This window comes from Sturnira hondurensis, unplaced genomic scaffold (genome assembly GCF_014824575.4).
Source record: "Sturnira hondurensis isolate 20B ecotype Veracruz unplaced genomic scaffold, ASM1482457v3 Scaffold0010128, whole genome shotgun sequence".
Classification (NCBI taxonomy): domain Eukaryota; kingdom Metazoa; phylum Chordata; class Mammalia; order Chiroptera; family Phyllostomidae; genus Sturnira; species Sturnira hondurensis.
In genome coordinates this window covers 28,455,788-28,481,701 of record NW_028082759.1, presented here as the reverse complement: position 1 = coordinate 28,481,701, position 25,914 = coordinate 28,455,788, and the positions used below count along the sequence as shown (strand labels likewise).

At 39.2% G+C, this 25,914-nt stretch overlaps 1 protein-coding gene and 1 pseudogene across 1 annotated transcript in view; both read left to right on the top strand.

Moving 5' to 3' along the window:
• CA8 (carbonic anhydrase 8 (inactive)) overlaps nucleotides 1-25,914 on the top strand; it is a 109,195-nt gene that overhangs the window by 72,405 nt on the left and 10,876 nt on the right. Inside the window, exons 6-8 of the mRNA XM_037058603.1 lie at nucleotides 1,917-1,965; nucleotides 2,886-2,998; nucleotides 11,739-11,908. Coding sequence (XP_036914498.1) covers nucleotides 1,917-1,965; nucleotides 2,886-2,998; nucleotides 11,739-11,873 — 297 coding nt within the window. The 3' untranslated portion in view covers nucleotides 11,874-11,908. The remainder of the gene's footprint in view (nucleotides 1-1,916; nucleotides 1,966-2,885; nucleotides 2,999-11,738; nucleotides 11,909-25,914) is intronic.
• On the top strand, nucleotides 12,572-16,057 carry LOC118995496 (TIP41-like protein; annotated as a pseudogene).

The following is a 25,914-nucleotide window of genomic DNA, read 5'->3' as shown; positions in this document are numbered from 1 at the left end:
AGGGAAGCTGCTTGAGCAGTGGTGTCTTGGGATTTTATAGGGGTCGTGCATCACATGTGGGACTGACCTCAGCCACTCAGACCCCAGCCTTCCCACCCCGCCCCTCTGCCAAACTAGACGTTCTTAGGATCAACTTATCTTATCAAATTGCTATAGCATGGACCAAGGCTTCCAGCATACAAAACACTATAAGGCAGAATATCCCAGGGGCTCAGAGATGATGATACAGGGATTTTTTAAACAGCCATTTCTTATTAAAAAACAATTTTTATAAAAATTTATTTGTTTTGTTTTTAAATTACAGTTGACAATACAATATTATATAACAAGGGTCAGTCTTAACGACGGGTCGTTTTTGAAATGTGAGGATTTGAGCAACGCAGGCCTGTTGAGTTAAACTTTTTCACCCACTGGTTACAGAAAAGTTGTGTAAATGAAACAAATAAAAGTTGTGGCAGCCGTACTTCATAGTATTTATATTTAAAAAAAGACAAGTACACATAAACCATAAGATAGTATATCCTAGAGGAGGTGATGTAGACTGATTGGACCTTGCAGTGATTAAGCCTAGCCTGGCTGGGAAGCCAAGTTCTGTTGTACGTAAACAGTACCTTTTGTGGTTGCATCACCATCAGTAGGATCTGAGTGGCCCTGGAGGGCAGTAGTTTAATCCCGTATGGCTACTCGAGGCACAGCGCCCAGATCCAAAGACCCAAAGGCAATCCTAAAACCCATTTGGGAATGAAGTCTCATTAGCTCCATGCTAGCTCTAGCCCAGGGAATGCTGAACCAGGTAAAGAACCTCTACTGAAGATCTGAGGAACCTTAGAATGAATCCAGGTACCAAGGGAAAGCGCCAAGAGTCAAAGAAACCGGTAAAAAGAGGGCACGTTTTGACTGACATTTGTCTCATAAAAACAAGTGGCAAAATTTTTCTTTATTTCTTTGGCTAATGTGACATAAGTCATTACAGAATTCAGGAGGCTGGTGGGAGGCATGTAATCTGGATTCTGACCTGTCAAATAGTCTCTAAAAGTAAGGAAGAGGCATAGAGTGCATGCATTAATGTTCCCTGTTATGTCTGCATTCACACAATAAATTTGTAAGAGATGTCCAAGGCCCATAACAAGTCTGTCTGCCTCAAAGGCCTGAGCAATTTAAATGGGGAAAAATACAATAAAAAATAAAACAAAAAATGAAAAATTAATTTATAATTTTGATGTTAAACAATAAAATAAAATAAAATCCCAGTCACCAGGTCACAAAAAATAAAATTAAATTAAAGCCATACGAAGTACTTCAGAAAAATAAGTAGCACTGTTTAAAATAGTGACCATTGATACGAATTACTAAGATACACATATTTTTGTTGTAAACTAAATCTGGCTTTGATAAAGGTTGACTGAAGTTGAATGTTTTCATCTGCATGTCAGACCTTCCTGTCTGGAGGAGGAGAGCATATGGAAGAGGTCCTAGAGATGAATTGCCAAATCCGAATGGGACAGAATAAGAATTTGGGAGGCAGGTTGTGATGCCAAGATCAAAGTGCCAGAAGGAAAGTCCAGTCAAAATAATTACACCAGGGCTCAGGCCTTTTTCTCCAAGGCCCGAGACTCTGCTATGGACGTGCTAGACACACAGGAAAAGTAGGACAGATACTGGATTGACAGTTGTGATTTCACAGCAGGAATTGCAGGGAGAACTGAACGTGGGTAGAAAACAGGAGACTCGGAGCAGGAGTCTTGTTGGAACCGGACTCTGTTGCTCCAGTGAGAAGACAGAATGAGACACAAATCTGTGGTGTCCGATGATGTGATTCAGAGAAGACTTGAACTTGAATTATGAGTGCTAATAACTCTTTCATTGTAAAATTAAGAAGGTTCGTTAACATGGGGTAATTTTCTTTCTTTTTTTAGGGGAAGTCCAAAATAATACCCTGCTTTAATCCTAACACTTTATTACCAGGTAAGTGTGCATCTGATTGCATAAGATGGATTTTGACTGTGGATATGAGTACATTGCTTCCCTCAGAAATATTAAGAAAATTTCTTAATACTTCAAACAAAACCAAATAGGTTGATGTATTGTATCTTCTACTTTTTATGTATAATTGCTTTACAACAAAATGAACATTTATCCATCGTATTTAATCATGGGTTTCTCTGATGTGGAGCTAAAAGATTTCATAAGAATAACTTTTAGCCTATCATAATATGCTTTCTAAATTTTGCTGTTGATGAAGCAATATAGATAAAAGTAGCTACAACAGGATGGTTAAAAACACCATTGAAGCCAGGCTGCTTTGGTTCAAATCCTGACCCTGCCAGTTATTAGCCCAGTGACCTTGGGCAAATTACGCAACCCTCTGATTCGGTTTCTCCATCTGAAAATGGGGCTAATAATAGAAATTATCTCATTGATTTGCTGTAAGGAGTAAATGAGTTAACGTAGAATAGAATGTATCAAGCTTTCGGTAAATATTATGTATAATTAAGTAAATTCTCCAATAAAGTAAAAACAAACAAACAAACAAACATGGATACATTTCTGCCAAAGTGACTAAGCTTGATATATGGGTACCTATCAAGTTTTATCAAGTTTATATATATTGAGTTTGTACATCAAGTTTACACAACCGTATTTGCCTACGCATAGTAAACTGTCGATAGAAATCTCTATAAATAATAGAGGACTCATGTTTTCTATCGAGTATTTTCTTTATGATGATTAGTTTAAGAATACATGGAAGGCTTTAGTCTTAAAAACGATATCAGTCTGAGAAGTATTATTTGGAAAATTTGTAATTTTGGAGATCATTGTTTTGAGTCTTCAAAATTATGATTAATTAACTTGCCTTTTTGTGACGTGCCCACGCGGCGGTGCAGACCCTCTGCTGCGCGATTACTGGGTGTACGAAGGCTCGCTCACCATTCCGCCTTGCAGTGAAGGCGTCACCTGGATATTATTCCGATACCCTTTAACTATATCCCAGCTACAGGTGAGTGTGGTACCTTAACTCCCCTAGAATGAAGTTCTGAGTTAAAGGTTTAATGTTGTTTCTGTAAAAGGGAAATGTCTGTTTTCTCTGTGAGCTCTGTTTAGATCAGTCATGTCTCTGCGGATGAAAGTTAAATGTATCGAGCTTGTGAAAGTAATTGAAAGGTCAAGGATGAACAAAACCCAGTTATCCTTTATGATCTCCGTTTTAAAAGTCAGTTTTTATGAAGTAAATAGAAGTCATTGAAATAGTCAAACTTCCAATTAGTCTAGTCATTCCTGTGTGTGGGTTTCCAAAGCATGGAGGGGAAGAAGGTCTTGGAAGTAAAGTGGCAACGCTGGTTTCTTCTGTAAGTCACAGGTGGGCTGGGAACTAGTTCTTCCTAGGCTAGCACAAGAATACATCTGTGTGAAGAAAGGTGAGGGAGTCAGAAAGAATACCCTGGAAAGTCCTGGATTGTTCAGTAGCCCCACGTTTGGCCCTCTACCTCCTACCTGAGCTCTGCATAGGTGCTCTAAATGCTCCTCGTCAATTGGCCGTGTCTTCCTGAAGGGGAGACTCTGCCAACGGAATGTGTATTGGAAGTAACAATCTCAACTGCTTTAGAAAAATGATGACTTTCCAATTAGCTATAGCTTCTCAAGAGAAAAGATTTAGATGCGATTAGCACAAAGCTCCCAATAGTGTCTGTTTAGAGGGCAGATGTTAAAGCAGGCAGCAATGTTAAAAAGTACACACACACACACACACACACACAATCAGACCCAAGCATGCCTACTAAAATGCAATTTAGGGTAAGTTAGAAAAAAATTATTGATTATAATCTTAAGATAATATATGTCAGTCTGTCCTTGACTTGAAGGTTGCACTGTTGCTGCTCCTAGAATTTCAGAGAAAGCAGAGCAAAAATAGAAAATATCTGAGAGGGCAGTAAAAATGAGAATCCAAATGAAAAATTGAGGTCTCATATTATTGTACTAAAGAAGAACAGAAAAGGAGATAAAGAGAAAGTGAGAATAGATGCATACACTGGAAGGAATAGTGAGTGGCAGGTGGAGTCTCTACACAGCTGATGATATTGAGAAATATAAAATTTTGTGTTGAAGAAAAGAGTATTTCACCTCACAGGGTTAACACATGTGACTAAGCTGCTGGGTATTAGGATGGAAGCAATTGCTGTCTTGAGTACATCATCTGCCGTGGGAGAATAATGTCTGCACTGGCAACATTAAAAAACAAGCTCTCAGTCATAATGCTTTTCTGTGAAGTGCACAGCAGCTTGATTCAAGAAGGAGTTTTCTGCTGAAGTGTGCGGTTGACAATTAAACATGGCATGCAACATGTACATCTTCTTGCGTACAAAGAATTCTAGAATATGGGATTGGAAGTGCCTGCTTAGTTGGGTTTTTAATACGGTGCTTGGTTAGCAAGCAATACCGTATGCCAGGGGAAAACACACAATTGGATGAATTTGAATGAGTGTAATTTTCTTTTTTTTTATGATCGATAACCATTGAATTACTTTAAGATAAACAGTGTTCTAAGCAATGGAAAGCCAAGTAAAATTTTTTTCAGCTATATTGTTGTGTTCGGAGATGAGATTCCATGAAGATAATAATTTTATCAGATCTGACAATAGAAATTGTAAAACATTTTCTGACTTCACAGAGCCATTAAAATATGTACAATACTCAGAATTGATAAAATGTGGTATTTCAATATAATTGCATATATGCAAATATTTGTGCACACACATGAACACACACATGGATTGATAATTAAGTTTTACTCTCCTTTTTCTTTTTCTTCCCCTTCTCTGCATTTTCCCCTTATTGATCTATTTCTTTTTTGAAAAGATTTTATTTATTTGTTTTTAGAGAAAGTGGAAGGGAGGGAGAAAGAGAAGGAGAGAATCACTGATGTGTGAGAGATACATAGATCAGTTGCCTCTTGTACAACCCAAACTGGAGATCTGGCCTGCAACCGAGGTGTGTGTCCTGACTGGGAATTGAACCAGAGACCTTTCAGTTCACAGGCCAGCACTCAATCCACTGAGCCACACTAGCCAGGGCTATTTCTATTTCTTAACTTACCTGCTTTCTCAAATTAAATGTGTCTGTCTTTGTCATTTCTTGTCCCTTTCAACAACAAGTAACACCAATAAAACAAAAGAATATGGAATATGTTAATTATTTTTCATGGCGTGGATACATGTCTGTTAGAACTTGGAAAACCATTTCAATTTTGTCTCTTTTTAGTCTTACCTCCTCTTCATCATTCCCCATCCCATATTTCTCGTGGATTGAGATGTGGGACTCTTAGCTCCTGACACCTGAGTTAAGGCACAGTATGTGCGTGGCCTGTGGGATGGGCCTGGATAACTAGGGGACCGATTATGTCCAGGGGTCCTCAGCAGGCCTTTCTTGTCTTTGTGTTCCTCATGTGGTTTGAGGGGCTGTTAACCCTCAAACCAGGTTGCTGCAGGACCACAGCGTGGTCATGTTGAAAATGATTTCAAGTGCTTTGGAACAATTGTAAGCTTTTCTTTTTTTCCCCCTCTGTGTCTGTGATTCTCAAGCAATCCCCTGGAGGGCTTGTTAAAGTGAGTGCTGGGCCTCGCCCCAGAGTTGCTGACTCCGTAGGTCTGGGGCAGGAACTTATTCCAGGAAACACACTTTGAGAACCGCTGTTTTTCATCTGCTGGCGTTTATCTCCGTGTGTAATTTCCACTCCAACACCAGAACTCTGTTTCTGAAACAGAACTCTGTTTCCGGTGACACTAGACCGGCCCTATCCTATAGAAACGTGATGTGAGCTAACTATGAAGATGAAAATTTCTAGTAGCCATAGTAAAAAAGTCAAAATAAAAGGTGAAGTTAATTTAAGTCATCTATTTTAACATAATATAGTCAAAGTATCATTTTAACATCGATGTAATCACATCAAGAAGTTTTTTTTTACATTCTTTCCTCACAGTGAGTTAAGTGTGTATTCGGCACATCTCAGCTCAGATTAGCTGCATTTCAAATGCTCGGTGGCCCCCTAGGACTGGGGGCTGCTGTGTTGGACAGTGCAATTTTAAGATTTGCTCTTTCCTTGAGGACTCCCTCTTTCCTTTCTTAAAATGTACTATTTTTAGGAGTTTGGGGGGAGTTTTGTGTCTGTTTCTTCCGTGTCTTCCGTGATACAGAGCACAGCCCCTTTGGTCATATATTCTGCACTCTGTGAATCTTGACTCAGCTTCAGTCTGTGTGGCTCATCAGTGACCGTCCTACAGTGATGAGGGGGAGACAGTGGCAGAGACCAGGCTGGGGATTGGAATAAGAGGAAAGTTTACCTCTGTGTTCTGGGGGAAAACTGTTCTCTGAGCTCTTCCTCAGAAAATGAAAAAAAGATCAGATTAAGGAGTAAGTGATAGAATGAGAGTTGGTTTGTGAATGAGAGTTCAGTAAGAAAGGGGAAGCAGTGTTTGGAGAAAGTAAAGAAAATTAAACAAAAGCAAGGCTGCGGTACATGGAAGGTGCATATTGCATAAAATCTCATGAGGTACACATATACATGCAGACTGAGTACAGTTTGCTTTTGAGTCTTTCGATTGCTACCATAATGAATTATATTAGTGTAATTCATGTATCATCATTGTCTGATGATACAAGAAAAGATGAGGACACCACCTTTTATGTGTTTTTTCTCTTTTAACATGAGGATGCATGAGGTATAAGTTACAATAAGTCAATTAGCAGATGTACATGGAATCTTGGGAACTCCTGACAATAATGAAAGTCAAACCTCAAATCTGGACATTAGCCCTTTAAATGCACTCATAAAGAAAGCAGTGTGAAAGCTGAACTTTGAAACACCTGGTCCACGAGTCCATGAAGGTTGTAATAAACGTCTTACTTAGACCAGTGGGAGCGCAACCCGAGTTCAGGGAACAGTGGCTGTTCAACTGCGATGCCTTCAGAAGATGAGGGTTTGTCTCTGAAGTGTTGGATCTCTGGCTGTCTCTCTCTGTTGGAAACTGGTGAAAAACAAATACCATGTTTAAGCAGAGTAGCATTAAAAATTGACGAAGCCATACGTACTGATATACATGCTAATGACTGCCTCTGTACTGCCCTGACATTTGAGTTTTGCTGAAGACTTTCATCCTGAGGTACTTTCTGTGCGTCTCTTGCTCTCTCTCACTTCAGTGTGGGGTAACGCAGTAGGCATTCGAAACCATTTGAAGTGACTAAAGGGTTTGAGGGGTGGTTGCTTCAGAAAAAAATTGGCATTTCAGAAAGACGTGTTTTTCCCTCGATCTCTGTTGATGTTTGAAGTCTTCAAAGCATTGCTGTGATCAGAGAAAACCATTTCTTGTGAGAGTGTTCTCTCTACGAACGCAGTGACTTGAGACCGGCGCACTGTTGATTCAGAGCTTCTTGTTGAGAAGCTGCTTTCACTGCGGGTTCTGCCAGCGGAGGCCTGGAGCTTGGAAGAGTGATCTTCAGTACAGAATATGTAAATATAAATTAACCTAGCTCTAAAAGGAACTTCAAAGTCCATACAAATGGAGTGTTTTAAAAAAATACGTTGAAGCAGTCAAGTTTGTAGTCCACGCTGCTCGTTGAAACATAGGATCACGTGTAAAGTAAATGTGAGGAGAGATGACTTTCCGTTTTCTCAGCCCGCTGGTTCGTTATTTCCAATCTACTTTTTTGTTAAATATTTATCCACAGTGCTAAAGGTGTCACTTCAGAAGAAGTTGGCTAGTAGTTATCAAATACTTCTGTGTGCTTGGAACTACACTGAATAATCTTCCAGAATCCTCCTACTTACTTCCTACACCGTCTTTGTGAACACTGTTATTTCCTCTCCGTTGCACACGTGTGGACACTGAGGCTGGAAGAGGTGATGTCGTTTGGTGGTTTGGGTCTCGCGTGGCAGAGCCAGGGTGAGAACCGCCTTTTGGTGCTGAGCCCACTGCCTTCACCTTCGTATTCTTCTTTTTTTTTTTTAAAGATTTTATTTATTTATCTTCAGAGAGGAAGGAGAGAGGTAGAGAAATATCAATGTATGGTTGCCTTTCATGTGTCCCCTGCTGGGAGTTGGCCTGCAGGGAACCAGCCTGCAACCCAGGCATGTGCCCTGGCTGGGAATCGAACCGCGATCCTCTGGTTCGCAGGCCCGCGCTCATGTATTCTTCTTTTTTGAAAAAGCGTAGGGTCCTCTGACTGATCAGGTTCCTTTGCACTCCACACTTAGGGAAAACTGAGTAGAAATACATTCCACAAACAGGTACCAGGGATTCTGATGCAGCCTTGGTTCTAGACCCTTTCCAGCTGTAGCATGGTGTAAGTGTTACCCAGATTCCCACTCTGAGACCAATAAGGTCTAGTGACAAACCGTCATGTAGATTATACAGCCAATTACTCATCTGACTGATGCTTCTATGTGAATACCGATACTATTTTTTTTAAAAAATTGGCTCATATTTAGGAAATCAAACAGTATTGGAGACATGGAAAAATAAAACATTAGAAGTCAGAATTCTAACCTGGGTTCTAATCTAACAACCCATTTAATTTTTCCCCAACTCTATTTCCCAACATGTTATACATGGATTGAATTACAATCTTGTGAGATTCAACTCTCTTTAAATCAGGGAACTTCTACTTCATAAACAATGCACAAGTGAAACTTTGTATATTATTCAGGGGTTTCCCAGGTCCCCTAAAGTCCATAGGAGTTTTTTGATTTTTACTAGTTGTTTATTAGTTGATTCATTGCATTTTATTTCACTTCATGAATGGAAGAATTGTATGGCTGGACTTCCGCCAAGATGGAGGCATAGGTGGAAACACTGTGCCTTCTCCCACAACCAAGTTTGAATACAACAAAGGTTTGGAGAATAAAGACACAGCCAAAGAACAGAAAATTGAATTATATGGAAGTCCGACAACAACTAACCGTTCAACCAGGATGGTAAGAGGGGCGGAGCCAGCAGCAGAGCAGGGTCGGGCAGGAAAGATCCCCCAACCTAGGCGCGCAAGTAGCCAGGACCCAGTCGGGGTGTGGGGCAGACTGACCACAGTCGCACATTCGCGCACAGTGAGACGGACCGCGCAGGCCCCAGGGGACAAACCCAGTGGTGGAGGGCTGACGGCGGTGGCACACTCGTGTGCAGTGGGACGAAACTCGCGGGCCTCGGTGACGGTGGCAGCAGTGGCACCTGCGGGGGCCACGGCGGGAGGCGGCAGACGGGATGCCATTGCTCCTCTTTGACCCCGCCCCCACATACAATGTCACAACCCAGTGACTTAGTTGCCCTGCTCTAGTGAACACCTAGGGCTCCGATCCTGCTACGGAACAGGCACGAACAGTCCAAAAGATGGCGCAAGAAGAACTCAAAGTCCCAGAGCCAATAACTCTAAGTGACCAAGAGATTGCCAGCCTCTCAGATGCACAGTTCAAGACACTGTTTATCAAGATGCTCACAGAACTGGTTGATTATAGTTACAAATTAGAGGAACATATGAAGGCTAAACTAATTGAAATGAAGGGAGATGTCCAGGAAACCAATAGTGATGGAAAGGAAACTAGGACTCAAATCAATGGAATGGACCAGAAGGAAGAACGAAACATCCAACCAGAAAGGAATGAAGAAATGAGAATTCAAACAAATGAGGAGAAGCTTAGGAACCTCCAGGACATCTTTAAACGTTCCAACATCCAGATTATGGGGTACCAGAAGGGAGAAAGAAACAGCCACGAGTGGAAAACGTATTTGAACAAAAAATAAAGGAGAACTTCCCCAGTCTGGCAAAGGAAATAGACTTCAAGGAAATCCAGGAAGCTCAGAGAGTCCCAAAGAAGTTGTACTCAAGAAGGAACACACCAAGGCACATCATAATTACATTAGCCAAGATTAAAATGAAGCAGAGAATCCTAGAAGCAGCAAGAGATAAGGGGACAGTCACCTACAAAGGAGTACCCATCAGACTGTCAGCGGATTTCTCAAAAGAGACCTTACAGGCAAGAAGGGGCTGGAAAGAAGTATTCCAAGTCATGAAATCCAAAGACCTACAGCCAAGATTGCTTTATCCAGCAAAACTTTCATTTAGAATGGAAGGACAGATAAAGTGCTTCTCAGATAAGGTCAAGTTCAAGGAGTTCATCATCACCAAGCCCTTATTATATGAAATGCTAAAGGGACTTATATAAGAAAAAGAAGATGAAAAATATGAACAGTGAAAGGACAGCAAACACACAGTTATTAACAACCACACCTAAAACAAAAGCAAACCAAGGGGACAGCTAGATCAGGAGTGGAACCATAGAAATGAAGAACACATGGAGGGTTAGCAACAGGGGGATGGGAGGAGGAGAAGGGGGGAGAAGGCACAGAAAATAGCATGGATGGTAGGTAGAAAATAGATAGGGGGGAGGGTGAGAATAGTGGGGGAAATATAGAATCTAAAGAAGTTGAGACACGTGGTTATAAACTAAGGGGGGGAGAATGGTGGGGGAGGGAGTGTGCGGGGGGAGGGGAATGGAGGGGGGAATAGAACAACTGTAATGGTATAATCAATAAAATATATTTAAAAAATTTACAAAGCAAAAAAAAATTGTATGGCTGTGCTGCATGAAGAACCTTTGTAGATAAAACCCTCTGATACACAGCTGTTGGACTTCTGGTGGGTTGATGCTGATCAAATCACATTTGTTCAGCACCTGGGATTGTGCCAGATGTAGCCTATATCGATTGGACCAGAATTCCGGAAGAGGGGGCTGTGGAGCTCTGAAAAGAGTGAGTGGGCTTGAAATTGTTGGACTTGGTTAATTTGGAAACTTTCTTCACCTCCTTGGTCTCAGGTTCTCCTTTTGTGTAAAGAATGAAGAATATCTGTGTCATGTGATTATGTGGCATTTAAAAGGAATAACAGACATTGAGCCCTTTAGGTAAATCAACCGCTAGGTGGGTGTGAGCCTGGTGATGTTCCTCATGTGTTTGCTTGTTGCTTAAACACTTCTCAGGGGGTCACGTCTGGCTGGCTGCAGGTTCTCACGGGTGCAGCTTTGGCAGGTCAGAGGAACTGCAGTGTGGCTGGTGGGAAAGGTCCCTGGGGACAGTGGGCACAACCTCTTCACAGGTAATGGGAGACCACAGGCCCTGGAGAGGCCACCTGATAAAGGGAGATGGACAGGAGAATCAATATTGCTAAGAGAGGAAGTAGGGCTAGAGCTGTTGGGAAATCAGAGTTAGTCTTTGGACCTGTGATTCCAAAGGGCTGAAAGAGCAGCAAAAGAATCCTTTGATGAAGGAAACCTTCACCTAATAAATCTAGCATTTAATCAATGTTAATGTACAGTAATATCAGAACTCATTAATTAATGATATACTTGGGAAGCCTATAAGAACACATCCATTCACTCTTTCTTATTATCCTACAGGCAGGCATGAAAGATTTTTGGGAGGGGTCATATCGTTTTGCCTTAATTAACCCAGCAGGTTTCCATGGCTATTGGGTTGACCCTGAAATCTCTGCTTCTGTTGTCTTCATTTCTCTTGCAAGGATGAGGTCTAATGTCTTAGGTCTGGAAGAATTAAGTCTATCTTCCTCTTTTTGAGGTTTAGTTTTAATGGTTTGCTTTTTAATTGTGGTAACTTCTGTGTATTTTAGGGCATTTATGAAACTCCAATCTTCTTAATGTCTAGTAGGTGACTAATCCATTTTTCCCCTGCTTTTATTTTCAGATTGAAGAATTTCGAAGGCTGAGGACACATGTGAAAGGGGCAGAACTTGTGGAGGGCTGTGATGGGATTTTGGGAGACAATTTTAGACCCACACAGCCACTTAGTGACAGAGTCATCAGAGCTGCATTTCAATAGCCTAAAAGAACAGGAACAAGCCCTCCTTGACCCTGGTATGTGCAGATGAAGTAAGAAAATGGGCACATAGTTATGTAAACCTACCAGACCGAAGTTACTCTTGTGGTGATCTGGATAATTCAGCAATATGAATTTTATTTTAATAAAGTTTATGACCCTTTTTTTCAAGCTCCATTAATTTATAAGTGAAATCGTTTTATAAAGTTTTTGCGGTGTTGAAAAATATCTGCAATCCTTATATTTCCCACGCAGTGAGAAAGTATTTCCCAACAGTGAGCTGGTCTCAAGTCACAGCGTAGCCTTTTGTTTCAAACTCTGCTTTACTATTGGCTTTCATAAGGAAAGGCAGGCTGAGACAGAGAAACAGGGGTGTGTAAGCACCTCTTCAGTACTTTACTGTGTTGAATCCCTGAAACTTTAGCAGTCACCTCCTGATGACTGAGGACCATAAATGAAGGGACTAGAGTATTTGAGCCTCAGAGCTGACCCTCATTGTTGTTTTTTAAAAATATTTTATTTATTTATCTTTAGAGGGGAAGGGAAGGAGAGAGAGAGGGAGAAGTATCAATGTATGGTTGCCTCTCGTGAGTCTCCTGCTGGGAACTGGCCTGCAACCCAGGCATGTGCCCTGACTGGGAATTGAACTGCGATTGTCTGGTTCGCAGGCCGGCACTCAATCCACTGAGCTACACCAGCCAGGGCGACCCTCATTGTTTAATGCAGGTTTGATTGTATTGTTTTGGTGTATAGGAGAGGGCAGATTTGTCATGAATGAAAATACTTGTCCTATGGAAGTACTGTTATTTGATAATTAAGAAGCACTGATTAATAATCTGAATATGGGTTTTTCATTGGTCAAAAAATAACATATACATTTTAATATATTGACTTCAGTATATATATATTCCTTGCCCTTATGGAACTTACCAAATAAACATTGCAAACATGGAAAAGGTAAAGTCTACAAAAATGACTATATACTGAATTATTTCTTTACCTTGCAAATTGCCTAAAAATGCATTCGTGGGTCAGCACCTGGCTCGCACACCACTGCTTCCTGTGAGAATAGTATCTGTTGAAATAATTTCCTGGGTAAGCAAGACAGAGATTTAACTGTTTAATTGACCATTGGGAGTATATAATCACATACTGTGTGAGTGGTACAGTGAATGGACTGGGGGGTCACAGATGAATAGAAATGTTCAGCCTCTAGAAGTTTGCAGTCTCATGAACTAGACAGTAGACACGGGAATTTTAAAAGGTGATCATTTTGTCCATGTGTTTCCTGTTCCATTTTTCTTGCCTCTCTCTTACTACTGTATTCTATGTACCCAGTATTCCAGACAAACTGTCTTTTTTCTTCTGCGATGGTGCTTTGCTCACACAGTCCTTCCCACCTCTTGTCGGTTGATATCCTGACTCCCCTAACAGCCCCAACTCAAAAACCACTCTCAGCGTGAATTCTTGGCTTCTCCTTTAAATTGTACCTCTTAATTTCACATTCCGTCTTCCATTTAGCTTTTCCATTTCCAAATAGAAATATACCATTCATATATTTCTTATTTTTTTGTTAGATTTCAAGCTTCTTAAGGGTTGGGACATGTTTATTTTACTTTGAATCTATCGGGACACATAACACTTTGTATTTTGAATGTCTAGGCAAATAAGAAGTGTCTTAGAACCATGCATATTGTGTATTCCAGTCATTCATCCATTCTCAGTTTCTGCGTTAGTACGATTTCTCTCACCCTTCTAATTTTGGAATTGATGAGAGCCAGGCAAAGTGGCCTTTGGTAGGAATGAGAAGAAACTTTTAGTAATTCATATATGGTAACAATGGAGAAAATCCAAGAGTGCTTTAAGCCAAGCCTTATAGTAGAGGCTAAAAACATATATTTAATTAAAAATCATTATTGAGCATCTACTATGTGATTAGTTCTGGGTATGCAGAGTTGAGAATGGATATGGTCTCCACCCTCATAAAACAGAGTCTGAGGTGGGGAGCCTGATGTAGAAAAATAAAGACTTCCAAATATGCAATTATAAACTATAATAAAGTCCACACTTGAGAAGAACAAAGAATGCAGTGATGGATGTTTCTGAGAAAAGGAATATCTTTTGCAAAGGTCCTGTCGAGGGGCTTCTTTTTTTGGAGGCGGTAAGAAGTTAATGCACTGAAGCACCTGAAAGGAGACACAGTGAGTCTGGGAATAGAAATCGAAGTGGAAAGTTAGGCAGGGCCCATTCTTAGAGGGTCTATCAGCCATATGAAAGCATCTCTATTCCCTTGTGGATGAGTTGAGATCTTATAAAGACCTTTACTCAGGGAGTGGCCTGATCCCCTGTGCATTTTGAGTCCATCACAGAGATTGGATTATAGTGAGCCAGGGCAGGAGTGGAAGAGTATTTCAGAAACCAGGCAGCCAAGGGGACAGAGGGCTGAGCTGCTAGACTAGGAGCAGTGGAGGTGGAGAGACATTGATGTCTGTGAAACAGCTAGTGATAAATTGGAGGAGGTGGAGAAAAGTGGAGATATCAAAGATAATTTAGGGGGCTTGGGGTTTTGGAAACTGTGGATAGAGCGCCACCGAGTGACACAGGAAAGCTGGAGGAGGCTCTGTTTGGGATGGAAGAAAGATAGAGCTGGGTGGTAATGTCCGGAAGCTGAGAGGGCTGGGCTGCAGCGAGGCCAGGGAGCCTGTGTCAGCCACTGCCCCTGCCCTACGCTGCTCCGTGGGGACCACATGGGCACTGCCTGTGCTGTGGTGATCCACAGCTTCCAGAACAGCCATGGAGACCTCTCCTTTGGGCCTGGGAAGCTGCAGAGAGGCAAGCCCCACTGAAGTTGGTGGACATGGAGAAGGTAGCTGATGAATTGCATATGCCATCTCTCCCTGAACTGATATTTGGAAACAATGTTTTAAGAATCCAGCACTGTTCTGGTTTTGGGATTGAGTTCAGTGCTACAGATGCTTTGCTTTAAGATGTGTAAACAACTACCCAGGAGGGCTTCAAGTAGCCTGTGTGCGAGAGTGGCGAAAAAGCAGGATGGAGGGTGAAGACTACAAGGAGGCTATTAAAATGTGTGATTGGGCCTGTATAACAGAGTATTAGGAAACATTACTTGGAGAAGCATTTAACTTAAAGGTTATGCCAACAACAGATCACAATAGATACAGAGAAATTTAAAACTAGAGGACAGATTAAGTTTTTTGAATTTCTCCTGTTTGAGGATCAACTTCATGATCATGGACTTTCAAGCCTAAGTGTGAAAATTAGAATGAGGCCTTCCAGCTTTTCCCTGCTGTTGAGGTTTTTCTTTCTTTTTTTTTTTTTTTTAAAGATTTTATTTATCTTTTAGAGGGGAAAGGAAGGAGAGAAGGAGAGAAATATCAATGTATGGTTGCTTCTCATGAATCCCCTGCTAGGAACTGGCCTGCAACCCAGGCATGTGCCCTGACTGGGAATCGAACCGCGACCGTATGGTTCGCAGGCCTGCACTCAATCCACTGAGCTGCACCAGCAAGGGTTATTCTTGAGTATTGATGGAGTGCTTATCAGAATGAGTAACACAAGACATCACCACGGAGGCCAGCAAGACCTACATGTTATGAGAAAATACGTCATGAGAGAGCAAAATTGCTCATTTAATGCATGTTTCACCTTCCTACCACACAGGAACTAATGAGATACTATTGCATTCACTGGTCAAAGAAGCAGTTTGTGAGAAGCTAATATTTCCAGAAAAATTGATCGTAACCCCATAGACTCACAAGAAATTGCATCTGTGGAAGAGAATGTGATGTACCATATACTCACCATGGCGATGTTGGAGACCTTGGCTACATGCATGGGGATATTTTTATTATGAAAATGAATTGGCCTGTCTGTGTGCAGATTTTCTGCAGTCTTAAAGGAAAAAAAAATTAAAGGATTGTTGCAGACAGGTTCCACTTAAAAAAAAAGAGTTGAATGGGAGCACATTGAATAAGAGATGCCTGTCACTCAGAAGTAATGGGCTTGCCATGAAGGTAGCTGGGATTTTGACAGTGGAGATCAGAGAAGAGGTCCAAACTGAATGCGGGAATCATTAGCGTAGAGATTTTACCCTGATGTGTAATGTTCTAATGCAGCATAGGCATTAACTCATCCAATGTTCATAAAACCTTTATGAGTCTTCACAGGTGTGTAACCAAAGCCCAAAGTTAGGTCACTCGCCCAAAGTAATATAGTCCCACGGCAGAACTGGATGTTGGAGTTGGGCAGCCCGGGTGGCAGAGACCTGTTTCTTGGCTTTACGTGACAGAGGTCAGAGAGTGTCCCCTCACTGGAAGTCAGGGTGGAGCAGGATGGGGGATGCACACGCCACACACAGGATGATGTTGAGTACGAAGGGAGAAGGCAGAGGCCGCGACAGCAGAGGGGATGAGATTGAAGGAGACTTTTTTTTTGTTAATTGACATAAAGTTGAGGAACGGCATTGTGTAAATTTAAGGTGTACATCCTGTTGCTTTGATACACTTAAGTATTGTAATGTGATTACCATAGTAGCATTGGCTAATGTCTATCATGTCACATGCATAGCATTTCTCTTTTTTTGTGGTGAGAACGAGACTTCTTTTTTAAAAAAACAAAAGAAATACTAGAAATTCTCTGTATTTTCAGGGGAATGAGCCAGTAGGTGGAGGGGCTGAAGGCGCTGTTTGTCAGAGGGGCAAAGAGTTGAAAAAGGATGAAATCCTAAGCAAATTTGGAGACTGACTTTTTTTGATGGAGTAGACAAAATAGACACTTTGCTTTAATAGGAAGGAAGAAGAGGTGATGATTTATAGTCTTTGGGATTCTATGACTTGGTTTTATTATTTCAGGAAGAATGGCATAGCAGCTAGGAGGGGCGAGAGCAGCAGGGAAGATAGGAGACTGGAGAGGCGTGAAGGGTTAAAGGCTGGGCTTGTGGGCGTGGCCCAGTGGGAAGGGCAGGAAGTGAGGTGTGAAGAGGTTTGATGAACACGAATTTGTGATTTTCTCCAACCTAAGTTTAACTTACTATCTGTGAATATCAGTAACTATGAATGACAGTTTTTAATGAAGTAAGATTCTCTTGAATTTTTGATCCATATGTCCGTAGACCAGAGTTACCTCTCTATAAATACTTAAATAAACAACACTGTTTTATCATTCTTACATATGCACACACAGCGTGAGAGTTTAATGTTAATGAGATTATACATAGTTTGGATACATCATATTCACAGTACGATAGATGATGTGTAATTTTCAAAGTCTTAAATCAATTATAATTTAGGTATTTTAAAAGGAAGATGGACTTGTGTCCATGTCTTGGAGGCTGAGGTTACTTACAGAACATCGTTTTCCCTGAAAGTCCAAAGAGTGCAGGACTTCTTTCAAAGGCAACTCCAATTCTGACTTCATCTTTTTATGAATACATTTTTGATCATTTTATCTTGAAATATGTTATACAAATCTAGTTATAGTTTTACATAAAAATTATATTGGGAAATCAGACTTATGGATGTATGCTTTTTATTTGATATTTAATAATGCCCTAAGGCAGGTAATTCAAATTTTTATTAAAGCGAAATGATTTGACAGTCAGACTTTGAATTTAATGCATGAATGTTTCATTTAAGCTCTTGGAACTGAAAAGAAAGAAAAACTTTTTTCCTAGGAGTTCTCTAAAAAGTGTTTAAAATACTTTAGATTTATTTTAGCTGTGTTTTACTAAAATAACTTTAGTTTTTGGACTTAAAATGGCATTTTTTTGCATGACATGTCTAGACATCTGGAAGGCTTTGATAACCAAGACTCATTATTCCCATGAATAATCTCTGACTTCTCACATTACCAGTTAAGAAGTTTGAACTCTGACTTTTCACTTGCATAGAGAAGTAGCATATAACTCACCCAAGTGCAGTGTTAGTTCAGGTCTCTGGGAGCCAGTCGACATGAAATGATCCTTTACCTACTGAATTTTCTACGTGACGTGGGAGGACCAAATCTTAATAAAAACAAACAACAAATAAGAACAAGTGTTAGGTTCAGTTTATTTGTTGCTCTTGGTGTTATAATACTGGTGCTAATAAGTGGTTATTTGCTTATTTGTTTCATTAAGTGTTAGCCCATTTTTAAAAGGCTATTCTGATTGTTTAGGCTTAGCTTTCCCCTCGTGACTCAGGTATCATTAAACTGTACATATGTTTACCGTAAGTATAATTAATTGTCATTATTTACTCTCTGTCAAAAGCAATGCCACAAAGCTTGTTAAATAGTTTTCCTTTTTTCCACTTCTCACTGGAAAATATAGGTATGCTCTAAATAGATTTTTAAAATTCCCCAAAAACAGAGAAAAGAAAAGAGCACGTATTAAGCAGCCATCTCTAAAAGATCCCCTTGTCAAACTTGGCCTCATTTTCTTTCTGGGTCTTTGGAGTCACCCCTTGACTGTGCTGAACTCCTCCCCATGTGTACTTCTGAGTTAATAATGTCTTCTGAGCTTTAATGAACTATATCTAGCATCAATTCCATATCAGTTTTCTTTAATAACCTAAAAGAGTTATGTTAGAAAAGGATAAGTCATTATAGGAGAGGAGGGGCTGTGTGGGGAAAGGAAGAATGTCAACTCGGAATGACCAGCTAGCTCAGGGGTGTCCAACCTTTTGGCATCTCTGGGCCACACTGGAAGAAGAGATGTCTTGGGCCACACATTAAATACATTGTGACATGTAATCACAAAAACCCCTTGTAATGTTTTAAGTAAATTGACGATTTTGTGGTAGACTGCATTCATAGCCATTTTGGGCCTCATGTGGCCCACAGGCCGTGGGTTAGACACCCCTGTTAGAGAAAAGCTATTATCTTTTCAGGATAAATGGGAAACCAGAGCCATATTTTTAGTCTAATAATTTAACATAATGCACAGCACTAAAGTGAAGAATGAAAGCCCAATGGATGCAGCTGTTTTAAATTTATTGTATCAGAATTTCTTGAAAATGGAATGAATTTTTTAAAGGGTTTCAAAATAATTTCAGGAAAAGGCCCTCATACCAAGGGTGCTCATCCTATCTATTGTGTTTTGATTATGTGATATAAAATTGTTATTAACCCAAGAATAAAAAATATCAAAACTGTATAGGCATTTCTTCAAGATTACTAAACAAGGAAAATATTCCTACTTCCATGTTTGTACCTTTTGTATGTTTTAGAAAATGTTAGTCATTTATTGTACATGAAAATTTCTGAATAATTTAGTTTTCTTTCACCCCCATGAATTCATACAAAGTTGTGTTGGGTAGAAGGGAAGAGAACATTTTGCAGTCACGTATGTTGGACATTAATATATTCTGATACCTTAAATAGGTTATATGATTTTAAACCTAAAGGATTTATTTTCCAGAAGAAAATCACTGAGAACAGATTATCTTCTCTTAACATGTTCTATTATGCCTTTTACCTCATGAAATGCTCATTTTTGGTCGTTTCCTCAAATCAAATTTTTAACTTGTTTTTCCACTTTGAGACTTATTAAGAAAACCTTATAGAAAGACATGCACATCAATTTCTTCCTCCTTTGTCTGTTGTGTGTTCTGATAAAGTTCACAGAGATTTAGGAAAGTAGAGGCATCGCAGAAGTAGGGAACTATAAAGTCTCGGCACTCAGCATCGGAGCTCTCACAGCTCAGTTTGAGGGACCTGTTCTCTCTATAGAGACTCACCCACACCCACAGCTTCTGTTGCCACTAAATGCAAATGATCCACTCATTTATATTCCTAGACCAGGTCTCTCTTTTTTAGTTCTAGAACCAAGTGCCTGACGGTCAGTATGACTTTTCCTTTGGATGTGTGAGAGCCATCTCAAACTCAACATATACACAATTGAATCTACGATATTCCTTCACAGACTTGGTGCTCATAAAGTTTCTTAGAAACCCAAGTCATACTTGACATTCCTCTTCCACGCCTCACCTCAAATTCCACTTGTCCTCTAGTTCTGCAGATTTTCCTTCTGACAGCTCCAAATTCATCTATACCAGGTTCTGTCCAGAAAAAGTCCAACCGTATTAATATAACAAGAATGGTTTGCATGACATTGAAGTAATCTGGCAGCTGAGGAGAGTGGACTGGAATGCACATGCATGAACAATGACAACTTCACCTTACTGGTCAGTGGTGGTGGTAGAAGCCATTGAGTGAGCATGTGTATTGTGTGGCTGTCACATTAAAACATGACTGAGTGAGTAGAGCAATGAATCTCCATCAAATTTGCATTAAGCTTAAACATTCCTCTGCAGAAACTGTTCAAATGATTCAGGAGGGCACAGCTATGGGAATCTGGTGATTGGCAGGTTCATCAGACAATGCACCTGCTCATGCATCACAACTTGTGCAGTTTTTTTGGTGAACCATCAAATCACTCAGGTGACTCAGCTCACTACAACCCAGATTTGGCACCCTGAGTCTTCTGGCTTTTCCAAACACTAAAATCACCTTTGAAAGGGAAGAGATTTCAGGCTGTCAGGGAGATTTAGGAAAATACGACAGGGCACCTGATGGCAATTGGGAGAACTGTGTGAGGTTCCAAGGTGCCTACTTTGAAGGAGACTCAGCCATCATTGTCCTATGTACAATGTTTCTTGTATTTTGTATCTTCTTCAATAAATGCCTGTTTTTCACCATACATGGCTGGATACTCTCTGGACAGACCTGATGTCTCCATCTTCATCATCACAACCCATCAAGTTAGCATCATCTCTCATCTAGACTGTTGCAAGAGCATGCTCTCCTTCTATGTATTGTTGTTCAAAAAAGATTTATAAAAATAACAGACATGGATGACATAGGGCACCCAAATGTGTGTGTCAGTTCAGAGGAATTGGTACAAGAGTGTTAAGTAAGATTACAAATCTGCACCTGAGCACAGTGGAAAAATAACTAATTGGCACCATTTTCCATTAGGAACTGGTGGTGGTATTGTAGTTTGTTATTGTCATCCACATGAAATGTAGTAATGTTGCCATCTGATTTAAATGCCTCAGCTAGTGAGATACAGTCTTTTGGAATGGGCTTTGGAAAATTTATCTGCATTAGATCTACCAGTATGTAACTTCTTGTTGTGTTAGTAATTACAAGGAAATACAAAAACATAATGAAAGGATGAAGTTCTCTAATTTACTTTCTATTTAATATTTTCATTTCATCGTGTAATAGTTATGGTCCTGATGATTATACATAGCAAAATGCTTACATATAGCTTTCATTTTCCATTACTGTTCTTCTTAAATCCCTTAAAAAATCCAGAATTCTTGTCATTTCAGTGGTTAGAAACTCATAAAATCCTTTACACCTTGTCTGTAGAAAATATTTTTAGGAACAGCTTAGAAGCACGGAGTTGAAATGGATCTCAAAGAGTTATTTAATCTAGTCTTCTGCCCGAGGAAGTTTTCAGCTACATTATCCTAGCTGGTTGCTTCCCTTAGCTAGAAACAAACAAACTAACAAACCTTTGTTGTCTGACAATACCTACTTCAGAGATTGTTTACTCCTTCCTGATGCAAAAACAAAAGAGGAACCCTTATGAAATACTGTCTGTAAAGTATTAACTAAATTGGAATGCCATTTCAATAGTAATATTTTTATAGTTTGCCATGAATAAATATTTTTGATTACTGTAACTGGTTATATTCCAAGTGTCCCAAGATTTATGTTTTTCCTCTTTTTGCAGCATGTGAGAAGTCCTATAACCTTCATGCTGCAGAGAAACTCATCATTTTTCACAGATACGAATGTTCATTCTGATTTCAGTATTGGGACAACCAGCGGGTCTCCAATAACTTTTCTTTAAAGAATGATTATATTTAGTGGTTCCCAGCAATCAAATCACTGTGATTCGGAATAAAACATTATAAATAATAACCATAGTGTTATTAATCATCTAAGTTAGTCATTTATGGCACATTCCTGTACCTGAAATAGTTCCATGGGAAATAATACTAAAATCCACATTTATTTGTAATTACACATAATACAACCCTCTCATTATAATAGTTGCCCAAATCCCAATCCAACTTAATTTCATTGAATTTAATTTCTGGACTAAAAGCATTAAGCTTGAACTAGTGAAAAATGTATAATATGTGCATTTAATTAAGAAGTAATTAGATACTCAATCACCCTTACAACACACCAGGGATTAGGGAAGTAAGAAAAAAACCCTGATGCACTGTAGTGTATAAAGTAGTTTTGTTAATTAGTTTAGTGGTGATTGAGATTGGGAAAGTGTCAAAGTTTCATAACATAGGTTTACTTCTGAGTGACTTTAAAAGCTAATAGTGTTTAATGTTTTATGATACTTTGATGCAAAGAAATGTAGAAATAACCACCCTATATGCTTTATCTTAGAGTTTTAAGTTTATACATTCATTCTACATTTTACACATTAGTGAGTGATGGAAAGTAAAAAAATATACTTTTTGTAGTTCAAATATTCTTATATATTTTATCTAATTTAATCCTCACAACCATTCTGTGAGGCATGTGTTTTTATTTTCATTATAGAGATAAAGAAACTTAGGCTGAGAGGTTGATTAACTTGCTCAAGGTCATAGCCATTAAAGTGCAAAGAAAGGATTCAAACCCAGGTAGGTTTAACTGTGATTCCTGAGCTCTTTCACTACACCACATTTCATATAACATAGGGAAGATAGTTATGAAGTCCTTTATATATTTGCCTCCTTATCTTTTTTCAGAAAAGTTTCTGGGAATCAGATTTCTGGGGGAAAAGGACATGCATGTTTTCATTTTCGTTTGCATTGCTAAACTACCTTCTAAAGAGTGTTATGCTAATTTTTGCTTATATCATTGATTATTTTATAGAAGGTGTTTTTGACATTTATTTTTATCAGTCACTCTGTATAACTTTCATCTTCTCTCTCATCTTTTTACTCTTCACTCTCTTGAAATGTGTTCATGTCCATCTACCTATTGAAATGGTTGTGGCAAAATTCACCTTTGATTCATTTCTCTCTTTCTTCTTTGTTCCCATGTCTCCAAATACCTGTTCATGGAAGAAAACTCAGACAATATAGGAAGAGGAAGCAAACATTTCTTGAACCCCCCCTCTAGGTATAGCTGTCCGAGACATTCTGGTGAACATGGGGATCTCTAGCAGGGGTGAGATGGTTTGGGTTCCATCCTGACTCCCCACTAATTAGCTGTGTGACCTTGAAAAAATTACTAACACTGTAAGTCTCCTTTTTTCAATCACTTAAATGAAGGCCATAATAGTGTCTACCTCATAAAGTGGTTGTAAAGATGTGATGAGATAATGTAACCAAAGAGCTTAATTTTGGCCCACAGTTAAGTGTTCAGTAAATGTTACCTTCAACATAGTTTTGTCCATTTGATCTTTCCTTATGCACGTATGTATTTCATATGGGCATATGGACATATGGTGGTCCTTATGTGATGACATTATGTGGGCTATTCTCTATTTGATGCGTATTTTCATGCCATTGAAGAGTGGTATACTTTTAAATAATTTTACATAAGCTACCTTTAAGTATGTTATAAAATTTATTAAGCTATTCTTTTGTTATTGTACATTTAGATCATTCCCAGCATTTTGCTATAACCAATAATACTATGGTTAATTTATGCATTTATTTCCTTAAAACATTCTTAGTAATAAGATTATTAGATAAGAAAGTGAGTTGTAATATATATGTAATATTCATATATAGTAATATATATGCATATTACTTTCCCCAAGAATTATATATCAGTTTATGTTTCCACTAACCATGTGCCTAACTACACATTTATTTCTTTTTACCTCTATCAACATTGAGCATTTTCATTTTATATTCTTGCCAGTCTGATTAAAAGTGACTTTGTTACATTATGTTAAATATTCTTGTGAATACTTGATTTTATTCTTGAATTTCCTGTTCTGTCCCATGAATCAGCCTGGTCGTGAGCGGCAAGCTCAATGTGTGTAGCAGGGGTGTGTGTTTTAGTGTTTGGTGTGACTAGGCCCTTTACTGATCTTTTCAGCAGAATTTTCCTGGGTACTTTCACGTGCTTAATTCTCCCAGAGAAAATGTTGGATCATTTTATCAGAAAGACTAAAAGAGTAAAAGAAAGAGAGGGTGAGAAAAAGTGAGAGAAAAAGAAAGGAAAAAGAATCTTGCTAGAAATTTTCCTTTAGATTACATTGACTATATATAGAGTAACTTGAAGAGAATTTACATTCTTACAATATTAAATCTTTGTTAAACAAACATAAACAGGTCTATGTTTATTTGAGTTTTTATGTTCTTTATATATTGCGTTCTCTCTTCTCACTAAATTTACCTCAGGATGAGCATTTGGGCTCTGGAGTCAGCCTGAGGTATAGCTTGATGAGGAACACAGCACCTCTACTTTCCGCTCCACAGCTTGGGTAAATTATGGATATTCTTTCAGTCTCTGTTTCCTCATAAATGAAATGGGGGCACTGAAAGTCATACTTCTCAGAGACATTGTGAAGATTAAATGAAATATGGTCAAATGCACAGGGCAATGCTTAGCAAAGGCTTAGCATTCAATGAATGTGAGCTATTACTAATGTTATTGTTATAATCAGCAACTTTGATTAGTGTCATTTTCCATTAAAATGATATATTGCTTAATATTATTTCATTGGAAAAATAATTGCTTAAGTCTGTCCTTGGCTTTCTTACTATTTTTTTTCTGTAGTTTCCAATAATATTTTAGCTGATTGTTTTGAATTTTCTAAGTAGACCATGATCATATATGTAAATGACAATTCTAGCTCCTCCATTCTAATTTTGATACTTACTATTTTATTGCACCATTTGGTACTTTCAGAATAATGTTAAATAAATTAAGAATGATGTCTGGTACCCATTTTTTGTTTCTGATATGCTTGGTATTTTTTTTTTAAAGAGGTCATATATGAAGACAGAAATGAGTTTTTTTTTAAAGATTTTTTTATTTATTTATCTTAGAGGGGAAGGGAAGGAGAGAGAGAGAGAGAGAAATATCAATGTATGGTTGCCTCTCGTGCGTCCCCTGCCAGGAACTGGGAACTGGCCTGCAACCCAGGCATGTGCCCTGACTGGGAATCGAACCGCAATTGTGTGGTTCGCAGGCCCGTGCTCAAGCCACTGAGCTACACCAGCCAGGGCTTGATATGCTTGGTTTTTATTTCCAAATCCAGAGGCCACTCTGGAAGAGAGTCCACTCTCTTCCCTTTAAATATTCAAAAGCACTCGTTGCTCTTGACCTCTTTCTTTCTGTATTTATTGTTCCTCATCATGACCTCATCCTGTTACTGGTGGATATGTCGTAATGGAAGGACATTAATTTTTAGCCTTCTGTCCTGTGTATGGCAGCATCGAAGGGGCCTGTGTGAAAATAGAAGCAAGGACGTAGACTCTCCCTGAAGGAGTTTGCAGCCTAGTGTTGGGGGTTAATCAGGTGCACAGCTAACTTCAGATCATAGCAGCGTGTGGAAACTGCCCCAAGAGAGGTCCTACTAGTGAACAGGGAAAAGAGACTGTGCTGAAAGAGAATCCCTACGTCTAGCATACAGCTATTTTTTAGATGACTTATTTTGGAGAGTTGGCATTGCGCTATCTTACTTAAAGAGGGAGGCTTTAGTGTGTTATCAGTGAGCTGAGCCAGACTCGCCAAAACTGAGGTCAACCAGGTGGCCTGCAGTGGTTTCTGAGAATTAGGGCATGTGTACACATGTGCTTCTTTATTTTTGATAGCTGTTCAGGGAATTCTGCAATAGCGATTTGATTTGCACTCATTCCTCAGGGTATCCTTGTACAAAATAACGTAGGGTTCAGAAATAGTCATATGAACGATAGCATCTGTTGTTATATTGAAATACCTGATAGTTTAGAAGACTTCTTAAGATATGGCCGTACTTCAAGGCCTCATTACAGACAGTGACCATTATATAATAGAACATTCCCTTTCATAGTTAAGCTTTCTTATTATTTATATAAAGATA